The sequence below is a fragment of the Micropterus dolomieu genome, linkage group LG18 (genome assembly GCF_021292245.1).
Source record: "Micropterus dolomieu isolate WLL.071019.BEF.003 ecotype Adirondacks linkage group LG18, ASM2129224v1, whole genome shotgun sequence".
NCBI lineage: Eukaryota > Metazoa > Chordata > Actinopteri > Centrarchiformes > Centrarchidae > Micropterus > Micropterus dolomieu.
The window spans coordinates 18,486,622-18,504,093 of record NC_060167.1 but is presented as its reverse complement, the minus strand read 5'-3'; the positions used below and the strand labels follow the sequence as shown (position 1 = coordinate 18,504,093).

General features: G+C 41.3%; 1 protein-coding gene across 11 annotated transcripts in view; it reads right to left on the bottom strand.

Annotated features, from left to right (window-relative positions):
- The window catches only part of cacna2d2a (calcium channel, voltage-dependent, alpha 2/delta subunit 2a), a 191,542-nt gene that overhangs the window by 22,009 nt on the left and 152,061 nt on the right, over positions 1-17,472 (bottom strand). For all 11 annotated transcript variants that reach the window (XM_046028893.1, XM_046028895.1, XM_046028899.1 and 8 more), the window contains 5 exons: positions 6,853-6,903; positions 6,483-6,582; positions 4,874-5,035; positions 2,202-2,312; positions 1,329-1,407 (listed from right to left, as the gene is read on the bottom strand). In XM_046028893.1, coding sequence (XP_045884849.1) covers positions 1,329-1,407; positions 2,202-2,312; positions 4,874-5,035; positions 6,483-6,582; positions 6,853-6,903 — 503 coding nt within the window. The remainder of the gene's footprint in view (positions 1-1,328; positions 1,408-2,201; positions 2,313-4,873; positions 5,036-6,482; positions 6,583-6,852; positions 6,904-17,472) is intronic.

Below are 17,472 nucleotides of genomic sequence, written 5' to 3'. Positions count from 1 at the left end.
TGTGGCTGCGGGTCACCTGCTGCCCCGTGTTCCTGCTCGACACCCTCTGCTGCAACGACTATTGTTACTAGTCCTATTGTTATTATTGTTATTATAATAATTAACACTACGACTGTTACCATTAACACTACTATAAATATCTGTACCATTTTTTCATTTAGTCTATAGCAACATCACCTTTACTGTCTGTACCTCTGTGTGTGTATATTGTGTAGGCTGCCTCCCTCCCCTCCCTCTCTCATTCCATCCCTCTCTTTTTCTCTCTGTTCCTCTCCTGCCCTCTCTCTCTCTCTCTCTCTCTCTCTCTCTCTCTCTCCCTCTCTCTCCTTCACCCCAACCGGTCAAGGCAGATGGCCGCCCACCCTGAGCCATGGTTCTGCTCGAGGTTTCTGCCTCTTAAAAGGAAGTTTTTCCTTGCCTCTGTCGCCTAGTGCTTGCTCTTGGTGGGAACTGTTGGGCTTCTGTAAATAGCATCATAGAGTACGGTCTAGACCTGCTCGTTTATGAAAAGCGCTGTGAGATAACTGTTGTTGTGATTTGGCGCTATATAAATAAAATTGAATTGAATTGAATTGAACTGTAACCACACCCAACAGTGATGTCAAAGGGCCCTGGAGTACACGTGTACATCACTGCAGCAAGTTGAGAGGTTAAACCACTGGAGATCATTAAAAAACAAGATTTCTAGGGGGTGTTACGTCATCTTTAAGTTAAAAAGTATATAATTTCAGTATATATTACAGTTCAGATGTAAGCAGTCTTGCCTCACAGCAAGAAGGTTGTGGGTTCAGGCTGAACCTCCACATAGTTAAATATGTGTGAATATGGTCTGTCTATATGTGTTAGCCCTTTGACAGGAGCACATTTTGCCCAGTTCATGGGCAGGTTTTCAAAGGTTTTGTACCAGTATCTAATGTGTTGTAACTTTGTGATGACACATGATCTCAAACTCTTTTTAATCTTCAATCTTTGCTCAGATTATATCTGGTTATGGATCGAGACCTAAAGACTCAACAATACACTCTTCAAACCAGTGAGAAGACCATAACTGTGTTGTTTTGTACTGCATGGGTGTTTTCAAGAACAAATGCAATACATCATTGGGGTTTCCATAGCAGGTGAATCTAATGGATGTTAAGTATGATGGAAAAATGTGTCCATCAATAAAATCACTATTGAGAGCAATATGGACACGAGGAAGTAGGGATCAAAACATCAACACTGCAATTAATGGACAGCCTGCACCACCTCCTGACAGCCAGAACCCATAGTTCTCTTTTATATTTTACCCACAAACGTGCTTTGACACAAACACCTTCTCCACTTACCTTTATTGGCACAAGCTATCCACTGCAATGGGGTGACATCATAATTATGCTGACCGACAGAGAAGGTGAACACACGAACCTGGAGGGGCAAAGGAACGAATCATATTAAGGCAAAGCCAGAGTAAAAACAGCCGAAAACCAAACTCCCTGCAGAGACAGCTACTTGAGCAAAACAATACCACACGAACCTCCTTCTGGATGGCCATGAGGTTACTGTCAAGTGATAACTAAAATGCACAAATCTTGAATATGATTAGATTAGCCTCCCAGTCGGCTCACACATCTGTCTCCAACACTAGACTGCAGTGAGAGAGTTGTCAAACTGCAGATTATTCTTGTATGACAGCAGCAGTCATGAGGGATCCAGATAGTAATGGATATCAGAATAAATATTGGTGGCAATGTGAAATGGGGAAAGGAAGGGGCGGGAGCAAGACTGGAACAAAGACACAAACTGAGTATCTATTGGCTGTAATTTTATAGGCTCTGATGATAAAGTGGCTAATTAGTCAGCAGGTCAGAGCTGTTAACACCAGCAGCAGCAAAACAGCAAAAGAGACAGAAGAAGAGAGAAAGAAAGGGAAGCGGACACAAAGAGAGGGAGGGGGACAGTTGAAGAAAAGAGAAAAGAGATGAATCATCAGAGGAAAAATCCAGAATCAAAACAGCCAAAAAATGGAAGTGAAGACCGGAGTGCCTGGTGTGTCAAACAGCCTAACTAACACGACTGCCTGTACACTAATGAGACAATGTCAGCAGAATACGGTGGGAGATGGGGAGGGGCCTGCTAAGACTGTTTCTGGACATGCATGGTCTCTTGGGCTGGCAGAGCGAGTAGACGAATAGATAAAAGCCTTGTGGGGACAGACTCACCGTTTTGTTGGGCCAGTTGTACTTCTCAAAGATTTCCTGTGCACGATCCTCTCCGCCATCTGTAAACATCATTATCATCTTATTGCAGTTGGCCCTCGGGGCACTGCTCTCCTGTGGCACGTGAAGAGAGAGGAGGGAGGAGAGAAGAGCAAAGAAAGAGTGGGAAAGAGACAAGTGATCAAGCTGGAACATCATTTAAAACAGTTCAGGACTGTGGTAAATATGTCAAAGAAGAAAAGGGGGAGTTTACACAGAATATTACATAGATATTATGGTAAAACTCTTAACTTTAACCCCCCGCTATTTAGCATATAAGCAGTATTTAAACATGTAATAAAAGGTCCCTGATATTGTGATACTACTTGTGATATAGGATGGAAATATGAACGTTCCTGTATTATATATGGGAATACCCAAAATACCCAAAATATCTGTATATTTTCAGATATTATTTGCAAATATGATTACAGCTTCCAGAATCATTTTATTTGAAAAAGGCAAATCTTCAGATTTTAAAGATTGGGTAGATGCAATGGTCGAAATCTTATGGGATTCACTCCATATATCTCACCTCAGCAGATGTAGTTTGGAAGATGTTATCTCTTCATGGACCTTATTCCATAAGTGTCTATTTAGAGTGAATAGGAATCTCCTGTGTATAGGATTGTTTCCCCTTTTATTTTATTTCATTGTGGACTCCACTTTACGTTTGTACTTTTATACGTTATTGTTTTTTCCCCTCTACTTTCGACACTATGTCTTTTAATAATCTAGTAGCAGTCTGCCCCTGATGATGTAAAGATCTACTCGTTGCCACATACCAAGCCTTAGCTTAATTATTAAAGCTTGAATACCCCAATACTGTATTGTCCCTTATGTTTATAAATATGTGTGAATACACTCATCAGCCATAACATTATGACTGCCTGCGTAATATTGTGCATCCTGGTGCCATGTGTTCCCCAGGTAAGCAACGCACACCCTGACTGGTCTGCGGCTGTGCAGCCCCATACTGCGATGGACTGTGTGTTGTGACACCTTTCTATCAGAACCAGCATGAAATATTTCAGCAATTTGACCTGCAGTAGCTCGTTGTATTGGCCACACGGGCCAGCCTTCGGTCCTGCATCAGTGAGCCTTGGCTGCCCGTGATCCTGTCGCCAGTTTACCGCTTTTCCTTCCTTTGACCACTATTGATAGGTACTGACCGCTGCAGAACAGGAACACCCCACGAGAGCTGCATGTTTGGAGATTTTCTGACTCAGTCGTCTAGGCATTTGGCACTTGTCAAAGTCACTCATGTCCTTACGCTTGTCCATTTTTTCTGCTTCTAACTCATCAACCTTGCGGACAAAATATTCAGTTGCTGCTTAATATATCCCGCCTACTGACAGGTGCCATGGTAACAAGAAAATAAGTGTTATTCACTTTACCATCAGTGGTCATAATGTTATGTCTGATCGATGTGTTTTTCTTTTATTACAGGTTGTTACCCTGGACAATTTCCAGTCTAGGATGGAGAAGGTTTAAGGTCTTTCCCCTGGAAATCCTGGAAATGTTTGTCACTCTAACATTAATTACCACATTTACTGTTTAAGAGTAGTCTACTAATGCATCATATTCATCCTGGAAATTTGTATCCCTCCATTAATGAGGTAAAAATATTGTTTTTTGTCCACATATCACTTTCACATAGTATTTTTTATTATTCTTTGTCCTACATTTAGGTACGATAAACCTCTAAGCTTTTATTATTAGCTTGTCATTATACATTTACAAATGTCCTAGTTGGTAGGCACAGGCTTCCACATATTATCACAATTTAATTGAAAGTATACAACATTACTCTAGCATCAAATTTGATTGTGTCACAAGTATTTCAGCGCTATGTGCTCATAGCCACACAACAGTTTTTAGCATTCATTTGATATAAACTGCACCGCCTGCCTGCACAGCAGCTGCAATTGATATGCAGGCCAGCGGCATGTCAATCTGACAAGATTCTAATAAAGATAAATAATATTGCTACAATTACATATTTTTATTGTGCTTGTGCCACCAGTCATGGGAGTGAGTCTGCCACAGACAGCGATTAAAGGGGCCTTTTTATTTCTCATTCTTCTGGCAAGGGAGGTGGTGGTGGTGAGGGGGGGCAGCTGGCACTTGGCTCTATGCCTCCAAGCCCACCAGAGGAATATAAAGTGTCTGTGGCTGATCTCCTCTGGGCTGCGCTCATCAATCATCCCATCAGAGCCCATTAGGGTGGCAGCCTCTTAAAATACACAGCAGCATACGGAGCTGAGGCAGCACCTGTGTCGAGAGTACATGGATGCCTGCTGCTGACAGACGTCACAACTGTGTTGGCTGCTGCAAACGTTAGCATGACTCATAATAACAGCAGTTATTATCAGACCAACCTTCGACAACGACAGAACTCCGGAAATGCATTATACAAAGCTGTAGCCCTCACTGTCAGCACTGTTTTATTGCTGTTAATTCCCTTTTATTAATTGGATTGGACAGTCACCCTGACAGGATGTAATAATAGTAACATGCTGGAGCTGTAGTGCATAGTTTCAGCATGTTATGGAAGACGTTCTGGAGTCACACAATTCCATAGCCAAACAAACACCCTTGTGTTGCCCTTCCCTAAAAAGCTTGTTGGCTCTTACATTGAGAAGCTGTTCAAAGGCAAATGTGAAGCCAGACTTGTAATCTGTGGTTCCTTTGGCTTGCATATGCATGACGGCCTCCTTGAAGATCTTCTTGTTCCGAACATTGGCTTGGACCAAAGTCCTAAAGCAGGGAACAACTGCATCTGCCTTCTCGTTGAACTAGAAGGGAAAATATAAAGACACACGTGAGAATACTGTATATGTATACTGGCTTCACTGGGCAAAAAATACCAGAAATTGTGTCCAACTGTTGTAAGACTGTTTCTGAGTTTTCTCTATCATGTGTGTGTAGTTCATGTCGGCAGGATACTAACGTGGGTGTACGCAGATGTAAGCTGCCCTGCTACTCTCTGGCTGGCAGTAAACACTGGTAATTACAACTTTCCACACAAAGAACAGGTGCACCTGAAACGCCAGTGCAAACCACTGAACAGAAACCCAGCCAAGGTAATATCATCTGTCTCATCTCATCCACCAAATTAGCCTAAAACTGTGTGTTTGTACGCGCGGGCTCGTGTGCGGTGCATGGGCGTACACGTGGCGTGTATTTTCCCACTTGTGTGTAGTGTCTATGCATGATTACAATATTGGCAGCTGTAATCGCAGGTTTCAAATGCTGTTTCTTCTTGAAGGTCAACTTCAAAATCTACTGACATTTTCGGCACAGCCTGATGTAAAACATTACGTGCGAGAAAAGCTGACATTTCTCTTGGATTGGTGTCGTGTCACATTTAAATTGTCAGACAAAGAAATCAAACACAAAAGTATTCAGAGCCACATATCCATCACTGTGCCACTTCCTAATATCACATCTATTGTGTTTTAAAATGTTAAGAAATACAGTGGCTGTGAAATGAGATTAAGGAAAATACAAGCTTGGTTAAATGCACTATCTATCATAAATAAGAAATAAAGTCCTATGTAATAAAGTCTGTATTATCAAAACTAATTATATTGCCACTGCATAAATAAGGCCACAGTTTGTCATAAAGAAGTGTACTGAAGCATGTAGATGCCAGAGACGGTGTTTGATGATTATTGTCTGTTAATTTTTGGTCATTAATATCTTTTGTGTTTGCAAATAATTCACAGCAAGCTTTTGTAAGCCCTGACTTTCTTTAAAGGGGTGAAAATCAGATGCGTTTCCCACCCAGATTACCATGCTCATTTCTCGCTTTTAGAACTGGGATTTAGAGGCATACAGTGGCTAAGAGCAATGGATTATGAGGGATTACTGAAGGAAGTCCCCAAACAGAGCCACCACACCAAGCATGTGGATGTGTTCGTGTGTGTGTGTGTGTTATCTGTCTTGCAATATAGGATAACATTAATATTTCCCTAAACAACACTCCTAATGGAAAGCTTGGTAATCAGAGTGAAAGAGAGAGACGGGCACAATACCACACAGACAACGGTGGTGGAAATACAAAGCAAATATACTATAATGAGGTAAGTGTGACATTTCCGCTGCAAGTAGACAACAGTTCACTGCCATTCACTGACTTCCTGCTTGATTAGCACCTGCTTAATAAAAACAACAAATATTTGTGTCATTGTTGCTTTCGCGAGTGAGTTGTATCATCATGTTCTGCGAGCTTCTACTTACCCTGGCCACATTCACATAGTCGTCATCTGATAGTGTCTCCAGCATCTCCACTACAGAGGTTTTCATCAGCTTCAGAGTGAGTCCGCTGACACTTCCACTCCTGCAGAAAACACGCAATGAGGCTCAGTTGTGAGAAGACAGATCCTAATCCTGCTCATGTCCATTTTCCTAACTTGTGGAGGACATGTTTTGGATGATGAGTATACTTCAATTGAGGTGAGGAAATGAGCAGTGATCGACTTCCTCTAACTTTAGGGTTTTCTCAGACCAACAGGTGGCACTAGTGCCCTTTGAGGGAGACATCCACTCCAGGCAGGGGGAAATGTTGAAAGAGGAGGCAGTGAAAGAGACTGAGGAGCAAGATACTCACACGTCCACAATGATGACCATGTCCTTTGGAGACGATGCACCTTGGATATACCTGCAAAAAAAAGACACAAAGAATGGACTTTAATTTGTTCCCATAATCTTTGAGAATTGCACTGAGAAAGAAAGAAGCCAAAGACACAATGAGCTGAGCCATGATAATATGGAGCGACCATGGCTGAGCCCACTTAAGCTACAGAATACTGAAAAGGCTTATGTGCTTAGAAGAGTTAATAAGTTGTGTTATATACTTCAGTGTTGGCTACAGCTACTGTCGGCTGACTTCACCAAAGATACTCCTCTTAACTGAATAACAATGACTACTCTAAATAATTACTGCGTGAGCCAAAGTAATTGCTAGTTTATGGTCTAAGTATATAATAACACATTTACAACAACAGCCTGCACTGAGCTGCGCAACATCCTTAGCCCTTTTAAAAGCCCAGAACAAAGTCTAAAAGGTGCTAAAAAATATCATCTTTTGTATCAACAGAGGATTCATACAATTGTTAATCAGTACCAGTAACCCAATTTCTATTTTTACAAGGGCTGACATTTTTGTGTTTTGTGTTCAAACAGGACTTTGGTTTTCAGATGTTACCGTTTTGCTTAATATTTATCTTAGATCCTGCTTAAATTAACTAGTTTCTTCATTTTAAAAAGTGTGACATTACGGACCGCCATAAGCTGTGCTGGAGACCTGTTGATGTTGCTGGAATTTCTCCATTTCAGGTGACATTTAATCAAAGTCACAAATCACTTAATGTTGCCTAAACCCTTAAAAGCCTTTTCTTAAAGATCTGCCACTAGGTTGACACATTCTACTTTCAATACCAATCAATGTGATCAAATAGGTCTTCCTAAATCAAATGGGACTTTGTTGTGGTAAAGTATTCTACTTTATACTGCCATACTTGATTGTTCAGGATACGGATAACACTTACACAAGACAAAAAAGAAACAAAAAAGATTTTAGGACTTAAAATGAGCATTAGTGACGTATTAAAATGGAATTTTCTGCAGTCACGCTATGGTGACTCATACAGTCTAATACGCTTTATATTTAGTCACTTGAAATTTATATAAACTGCTCAAGGAGCAGCCTGAGTGGTGTTGACCTGTGCTGTGGAGAGCCTGTGCTGTCAGTAAAATAAAATGATGTTCTGTTCTTTTGATGACTCATCAGTTGGGAGTCAAACACATTATTTACTGTGGTGGTCCCTTTGTTGCGGGGAGGCACAAGCTGCTTAAGACCATTATGCTTCTGCTGCAAAGCAACTGCTAAAATAAGGCTGTTCTGGGTGTGTGCACAGCGTAGGGCCACAAGGCAGAGTGCTGAATGCTGAACTAGCAAGGCCAGATGACTTGTGTCCTGGAAGAGGCGCACTGTTCTGTCCACAGTTGATAGAGGATGACATACAGAGGAAAATCAAAAATTTCCTCATTCTGTTCCAGTGGCAATTAAAGTCACATTTACCCCTGATATAAAGAGAGCTGAGATTGATGGACATGTTAGGTTTTTCTATGGCACACTGGGAAGAGGGAGGGGGGGTTTCAAATGTGAGTACTACTTTGACATTCTGAGGAGTGAGCAGGCAAGCAGTTAGCAGCCGTCTTAGGCAGAGGCAGAGTAATCATCAGGGGTCTCTTTCTGCTGATTATCAGCCGTTCCGCTGAGTGTGGAGAGAAGCCAGCTGCCTGTGGGCCAGAGAGGCTCTTTTCTTATGCTCGGCCAAGCTGATATGGAGGTAGAGCAACAGAGCCCCGGTAGGCTTTGCCACTGCTCCCGCAAGTCTCACTGCTCCCACTCACTGGCAGGCGCCACTCCAACCTGCAGAATGACCCCTGAACCTTGTTGAAGTGACGTCCCTCAGCACACTGCCTGGGCCGCTCAAATCCGTTTTTCAGACACAACCTGGGCCCCACTCTGCTGAAAAGCTGCCTGAAACCCCCAGATGGAACGGAGACTCTGCACTGCCTCGCAAGAGGTCGATTAACTGAGCATACCCAGAGTGAACATGGGCAAAATGTATGTGTGTGTGAGGGAGAGGGGGGGGAATCCAATTATTTTCAATAATACAGAATGCCACATCAAAGGTAGAACTTCTGCAGCTCTCCACAACTGTGTGGCGTATGAAATCAGGTCTGGAACCATGAGGCATATTGGCATGCGTGACTTTTATCAATTTAATTACTGAAATCTTAATTTGAGGAAGTGAGAGGGAGAGGAAGAGAGCGCTGAGACTCCACACAGTGGCGGCTTCTTTCATTCGAGTGTATGGGGTTTGTGAAAGCGATCATCGATGCAGGACGGAGACTCGGTCAGAATGTGGCCCACGTCTGCACTCCCTCAGGCTCATGGACGGAGACACCCTGTCTGGAAACTAAACGAGGGTCATTTGGTGACGGCTGATACCTACAGACAAACTGCAGATTTTCATTAACTTCTCTGGTCAGTCTATTTCTCATAGAAAGAGAATAAGATAATCCTTTAATGGGACTTCAAGTTATTTTGAAGTGGCTAAATGTTAATTATAAAGCAATGACTTTTATTACTAGTAGTCATTACAGGTCATCTTCCAAACCAAATGGAAAATCTCACAAAAGGAGCACTGTGCTAGCTTTCTAAAATCTTCTGAGAAAACATCACTTTCAAGCAGATCATTTCTCTCTTAACTGTGAAAGAGGTGGCATTGATCAGCAGTAATGGGGTTTAGGAGGAATGTGTGAGCAGTGATGGAGTAGAGAAGAGTAACACATGAGCCAGGATAGTGTCACTCAACACTGAAGCTATAGTGCTGCCATGGCTGATTTTCCCCACAGATTGTCTTGGTATATCAGCACCGCTCTCTTTCTCTCCCTTTCCATTGCCTAAAGTACAATTGAATTTTCTCTGTGCTTCTGAGCGGAGAACATCAGGATCAGAGAGAGCGGGATGGAGTCAAGGATTTTCAGTCTCCGGGCTGATACGCAGTGCTACAGTTCTGACAGATAAAAATCACGAATTGAGGCCGGTATCAGTGTATAATTCTCCACATTTTGACTCATGGATCCAGATGTGTTGTTTCTGCATGGATTCCTGTCAGTAATTACCTCTCAGCTTCTGCCCACTGATGCCATTCTTTCCCTGTCATTACCCGGTCTCCGGCGTGCCAAGGCCAGGTGACAAGCAGATGGGCCTGGCTGGTGCTGAACTGAGCCCCATCGGCCATTCTGTCCCACCGTGACACGACCATCAGCCATCAGCCGGCAGACACGACATATCAGCCTATAGCCTCTCTGTCTGTTCACTCACAGTTATGGTTGGTATCTCTCCACTAGTGCTGACTCATCATAACTTGAGAGCACTTTATTTCAGACATCACTATTGCATTTACATATGAGAGTGTGCCAGTTGTTCTTTACTCTGCGAGCAGCTCATTACAGTCCAACTTGTGATGTACAACTGGCTGTGAATTAATTCCACCTGTTTATACCTGTCCAGCATGTAAAAGTGAAACCTGACATCTCATAACCTATTATATATGAAATGCCGAACAAGGTGTGGCTACATTGTTGGCAATGCGAGAACTGCCTGGTTGCCAACCAACCAGATTCCAACAAACGAAGACAAGGTCCAGCCAAAGGCCCAACAAATATAAAATATACACTAGCAAAATTAGGTTATTTAGTCCTTAAACTACATAGACCTTAATACATAAAGTAAAACCTGAAAGCCTCTAAAAACACAAAAAAGTGACCACGTTTCTAATAATGATATACTGTGACACAAAAGAGGTAATAACATTTTTTAACAGACACTGTACTATTTGTGTTTAAATTCAAGCCCCTATACAGCACTGTAGAATTAATTATTATAAATATTATTACATTTGCTGGTCCCAGCTTCTCAAATGTGAAGATGTATTGCTTTTTAATGTTGCACATGTTGCAGTTATAGGTTCTGTGTTATGGTAGCCTGTGTGTGCGGTGTGCTTTAGTATATACTGCCTTAGGTTCTGTTCAGTTCTCGTCATCGTTGTTGGTGTTGACATCGTTTGTCGTGTGGTACCCGCAACCCTGCCTGTATGTTCTTGGATTTATTTTCTCCTCTGCTTGGATTATTGTTGCGTGGATTTGGATTCTCTACGTTTACCAGAATTCCCAAATGTACTGATAAGGGAAATAATCAAATGAAAGTTTGCAATATATCACACACTGTAACAGAAGTCATTTCAGCTAATGCCAATTACAAATAACATGTGATTGGCTGAGTTTAAGTGACCAATGCTTTTTTTATTTTATATATATATATATATATATATATATATATATATATATATTATCAACTGGATAAATCAAAAAGCAAGTCTGGCCACAGCAGCAATAGTGACTTGTATGCCCAGAAAAAAAAGTATATATAGGTGTTCATACCATCACAACATGTACAATCAAGATAAAGCCTGATTTGTGTGTGCAGTAGACATGTGCTCTTTACACTGAGGTGGAACGAGGTATTGCTCTAAATGACGGGAGATTAAAGCAGCAACATTCACAGTCACCCCACCCTCACAACCTGCCACCATCACCCATATATCTAAAAGAAATGCATTATACAAGCAATGAACACAATGACATATTCTGCGTTGTGGTGATTGTATTTTGCCCCTTTTGCAGCAGTCTGGTGAAAGGAGTCTCATTGGAATTCATGAAATAGTTTTATCATGGCGCAGCGCTGTAAAATCAATACATTAACTGTGCCGGGGGGGCTAACTCTCTCAGGAGATTGTGTTTATGCACCCTGCCCCATTCCACAAAGTGTTGTGCATTTCATTTAAATTGGAGGAATTATCAAGTACATACATTTCAGACACTTGCCATAGACACATGTAGCATGATCCATGGAGAGCTGAACTGCTACAGTAAGTGTGCAGGAGCAGCAAGTGTGTTCATGTTTCACAGTTGTTTTGTTTTGAACCACATTTATTGGCCAGTGTATCCAAATAATAAGTACTATGTATATATATATATATGACTGACATTGCAATATGATTTGTGATATTGAAGGAGATGATTGTTACATTATTCTCATTTTCATCGAAAAACATATTAAAATGATCATAATTTTTGAGGGGATCTTTACCAATCAAAGATGTTTTCTCGAGTCTGTAGAACATGGTGTGTAGGCCAGGACATATGAAGCATGACAATATTTGATTTAAAATGGTATTTTGATGCACATATCACCTTTAACAAATATTGCGCATGCTCATGCGATTTGAAAATTGCAGTAAGCCATATTGCAATTTCGATTAATTGTTCAGCCCTATATAGTACCATCTGTGTTGTGTTTGTGGTTGTTGACTGTAATGTGTGAACTTTCTTCACAGTGTGAGTTCTGATATGCATGCATCATGTACAGTAGATGTACGGGAGAACATGGCAAGACTGCTGGTGGGTGTGTATGTGTGCATGTAGGTGTGTTCCTGTGCGTGCTCCCATGTGTGCGTGGATTTTGTTGTGCTGATGGGCTTATTATTTTATGGACTGCTGCTCTCTTAGTGCTCCTGTGGATGTGGCAGGCGAATAAAGATTGAATTAAGATAAAAATATAGGAGGACGGCACCCAGAGAGCCTGCAGGAGAAAGAGATGTTGTCTGCCGTTTATTTATTCCACTTTCTGTTGATTATTGGAAGTGTTGGTACCATGATTCACATTTCCATATTTTCGGTTAGAAGAAAAGCACACAGAATTTTATGCTAAAATTTTCAACCACTTTCCTTTCTGAAAAAAGTACAGAATATTGAATTAATCATGCATACCGGAATATATCAGCATCAATTATTAGCAGACAAGTGTTAGTCTGTTACTATTGCTCTGCGAGATGGAATAAAACGTCTCCTGCTGTGTCTCTCACATTTTGGCTCAAACTGAAATGTCAAATATTTTTTGGAGACTAAAGCTGCTAAAGCCTCGTGTCACCTTCAGTCTTGCAAATAACACACACTGGTCTTTCTTTTGACTCTGCTTCTCCCTGAAGTGGGGTGAAGAGAATGAAAGGAGGAGGATGCAAAGCTTCAGATACTGGGAATGGTATTTTGGGGAGCCTCAGCTTCGAGGATTGACCAGCAGTCATAATATTTACAAAGAGGTTAGATTGACTTTTTGAAGAAATCAATATGTGATACAGACTACATGCTGTTGTGGGCCTAGAATGTAATGGGATCTTTGTAACGCTTGGCTAACAGGACTCCATGCCTGTCTCTGGTTATTTCTCTCTTTGCCCTCACACTTTTTCCTCTACCTCACTTCATCCTCTGTTTCGCTTCCCTTGATAACATGAACAGACATTATAATGGACAAATGTTAATAATTAATGTCAGAGCAATTGGAGACAATTAAATGTGTTGACTGGACCATTAATTTTCCTGGGGGTGTTGGTGGGGGAGCAGACGGGAGAGAGCCCATCTGTAGAGGCAGGCGGCCCTCCGATCTTTTTCCTCAGAGGTGCACCTGCTCAGCCACGCTGCCATCCAACCGTTGCAGGAAAAGCTACAGGTCTGTTACGCTACAAACTGGCCATGAATCCTGGCCGCTAGTTTAGCTCTGCATAGTAAATCACATCTTTGACTCGATGACTATTCCCAGAGACAGCGTAAGTGCAAATGTTACTGAAGCATGTTCGTGAGATTGCATCTGTGTATTCCAGTTGCTATAGTGGTATTTGTGAAGCTGCAGTATCTATCTGGCATATCAGCACGTGATCTAATGTATCTGTGAGTTTGTGAGGGGAGTGTTGATAGGTGTGTGGGAGGATGTGTGAGACCGTGTGTGTTTATATTATTTACTAATATATATATATAAGTGGATATCATAATTTTTGCCTGTATGTCGATTAAGCGTTTTTATCCTTCATTTTGACTTGTGTACTTATTTAGTCAAAACTTTAATTGCCCAAAAAAGTATTTATTTATTTTTCTGCAGTGACATGTAGTGCTCCCTAAATTACTGTTCTCAAGGGGGCGTGAATTTTTGGTACCACTGACAATGTCGGAACTGGTCACTTAATTGGTCTGATATCTGTGTGGGTGGGTACTATTTTTTGCAATATTACTTCATTCATTACTCCGTACAACTGAATCACTGTGAAACTTACTACTGTGGAGTACTGGGGCTACAGGGCTGAAGTTTGACAGTATCACCACAACTGGACCCATGAAAGAGAGACAGCTAACACTAGCTACACCCTCTTACTTTGTATAACACGGGATTAACACTGCCTGTGTGGGAGCTACCAATGACTCATTAGGTGTTGAAATAACATGAACAAATAATAAACATTGGCGTTGGCTAGCTTGCATTTTCTTAGGCTAATTAGCCTAGCTTGCTAGCTTCCACTTTACGAGTGGAATATAAACTGAACAGCACAGCTTAACTGTGTAACTTTAAAGTTATAAAAATAAAATAAAACATTCTCTTACAAATGAAAAGCTATATTATTAAGTAATAAAATAAAACACACCCTGGCTCAATTCAGCATCCTCAGCGGTTTGCTGTTACAAGCTAAGAATGATTTCTATCGATTTTCACAGGCTATTCAAAATGACGTGCTTCAGCCACAAGCCACGTAAGTTGGTGGCGCTGCAATGTCGGCTCTCAGATGTCACTCAACTGCTGCCATGGGAAAACACTCAACCAGACTTTTGAGGCTTTGATGAGGTTTCCAGAAACATGTCAAAAACTGTTTTAAAAAAGAAGTAAGTATCCAAATTTCAGTTTGACTTTAACACCAACAGGATCCGTATGACTAGTGTAAATTCTCATGTCATTGTTTGTGTTACTGTCCTTGTGACGGACGCTGCTATCTCCTGCTGTCACATAAGCACGCATGATGGGCTTACCTAACAGCAGAGGACTGTTTTGTAACATGTGTGATTGGCCGCACTCTCCAGAGGACGTTAGTTTGGCGAGACAGCATGTAGACTATAATCGCACAAGTCTGACCTGACAGATCATGACACTCCCTGCCACGGCGTCGCCACTCAGTGCGGCTGGGCACAAGTTGCTAAGCAACGGGCAACAGGAATGTCGAAGGCTCTGACATGAGGAAAGGCTCGACAGAAGTGACACACATGGAGGACCAGGGGGGTGACAAGGTGTTCCTTGGCACAAAAAAATACACCCCTTTCTCTGTCTAACCTTGTGACACACGCTGCTGCCGCTTAGAATTCCCATCATCTTTCTCTTTCCTTGTTCCTTCCTGTCTCCGGGAAGAGTCCCTATGTCAAAACATGTGTAAGAGAATTAAACTCGGGTGTACTTTGGTTTCAGGCTGATGGATCAGAGACAGGATTGCTGTTTTTAACTTGGCCTGCTACACAGTGCCTTGTGTTTTACAACATTTTTCATGTATATACTTAGGTACTGTGCCAATGGAGCACTAACGAGACTTGAGACTGGTGTTAGTTGTTCAGGGAACACCCCGTCTGATGATTGTACTATAGATAAATGGTGGGCTCATTAAAAGGTACAATCTAAATGTAGTGTGATCTCAATAAGAACCTGCTATCATTTTCAAATAGTTCAGTTGTATCTGAATATGCCTTCAATTTGCACGGCTCAAAAATTCTGGCTCAAGTGAGGAGGATGTAAACTGTGATTTTAACTTGTTTTTTATCTTAATTTGTTTTTATATTGTTGTTTAGATGGTTCTGTTTTTGTCTATAGTTTTATTTCATAGGTATTTATTTCATATGTTTTTGTGATTAGGATGGGAGCACATTTCTATGTTTTTGTGATTAGGATGGGAGCACATTTCTATGTTTTTGTGAATTAATTAATTGAACCTCGCCTTTAAACGCCACATTATTTCGAAAGATGACTGCATTCAAGCTCTTTCACACGTGGCTAAATTTGAAGATGTCAAGCTTGTGTATCTTTTTAAATGTTGAGTTTCATACAAATTCAATGTGTAAAGGGTTCTTTTGCTTGTATTTGGTTTGTTTGGTCTGAGCTCGTTGACTTCATCTGACAAGCCTGGCCTGACCTCAAACAGCCACTCAGGTTGAGCGGGACCGAGACAGAGATGGAAAAGCGGGTCAGGTCTAATCAACATTGCTGTCATGATTATGTCCACTTCACTCCAACCTGTAACCAGGCAACAGGCAGGTCTGCCACAAAGCTGATGTGACAGTGGCAGGTAGATTGAATGAGGAAGGGTGGACAGGAAGCTTGGGGGAAGGCACTGTTTGGCCCGGTGCAGCCTAGTTCTGTCCAGCCCGTCACACTCGCCCGACCCGGCACTCTGTACAGGGATCAGCTGTTGCACAGAGAACTACAGGCAAAGGTGGGCACTTTAAACAAAAACATTAGCCCCCTATCTTGTTTTGTCCTCATAGCAAAACAAACAATGCAATCAACATTATCACTTACCGAGATAAACACAGGTCAGGAAAACGTTTTTATCTCATTCCATTAAACAATATCCTTTATTTAGCTCTGGGCTGGAAGGAGCACAGGAGGTTGACAGCAGCTAGAGACCAAACAGTGTACAGGAATCCCAATGCAAGGCTGTATTTAACAGCCTTTATTTTGTACATGTGGCCACAATCATACCCTCTAATGTGCAGATATGCCTCAGGCAGCCAGTTTAGGAAAATATTTAAAAGATTATATCCTTTTTTAAACTCGTTTGCTATAAAGTAATTGTCAGTTTTCTTTATTATAGCTGCATTGATGCTTACAGTATTTTAGTGAAGTGAGGTAAAGTAAGTACATGAAATAATTTAAAACACTTGTATGTAAGTAGGTTGCTCCTTTTCACTCCAACACTGAGCAAAGAATTTTTAAGGTTGTTAGGATGAACAGACCTCAAATTATCTTAAATATAACAACAAAAGGCATGTGCAGTGGCAACATGTACGGACACAAGATTAGCCCTCCGGAATAACACCCAAAGCAAAAAACAAATGTGTTTACACCATGTGTGTGGACTCAGATCTGATAACAACAGTTTGTCACCATTTTAAGACAGCATGACAGTGCAGCTGCTGACAGCACACAGGTGTTGCAATGACAAGTAAAATTTCTGCAATTTTCTGCACTTTTACTATACTGGTGCTGCTGTTTTTATCGGTTAGAGGCTGTCCCCTCTGAGCTACACAATCCCCTTTACTCTCAACGCTCAGCTGAACTCATCTGATGACCAAAACTCATGCCTACCAATACTCATCTGGACTAGTATAGAAACTTTTAATATGTATTCTTTTAAAATGGCAAATACATATAAGAATTTAACACATCTAGGGCTATCAAAATGTTAGTCTTTATGAGTAAAAACTTCCCATAATGCACTTGATGATATCTGTTGATGCTACTAAGTTAAAGTCAAACTTAAAATGAGTGTGTAAATCCCAAATCAGTGAGTAAACTTCCTGATACAAAACGCAACTCTTCTTCTTATTTTATTACTAAAAGCTGGCCTGAGCTTGGTTTCTTGGACGATGAAAGAACATTTCTGAGCAACATTATTCAGAAGTATGGGGCATCCAGGGTTAAGGACAATACCAGTGCAATTTGTTCACCATTATTGCCCCGGAAGACAGAAGGCATTAACAGTGGAAGAAAAGAAATAAAAATCACACT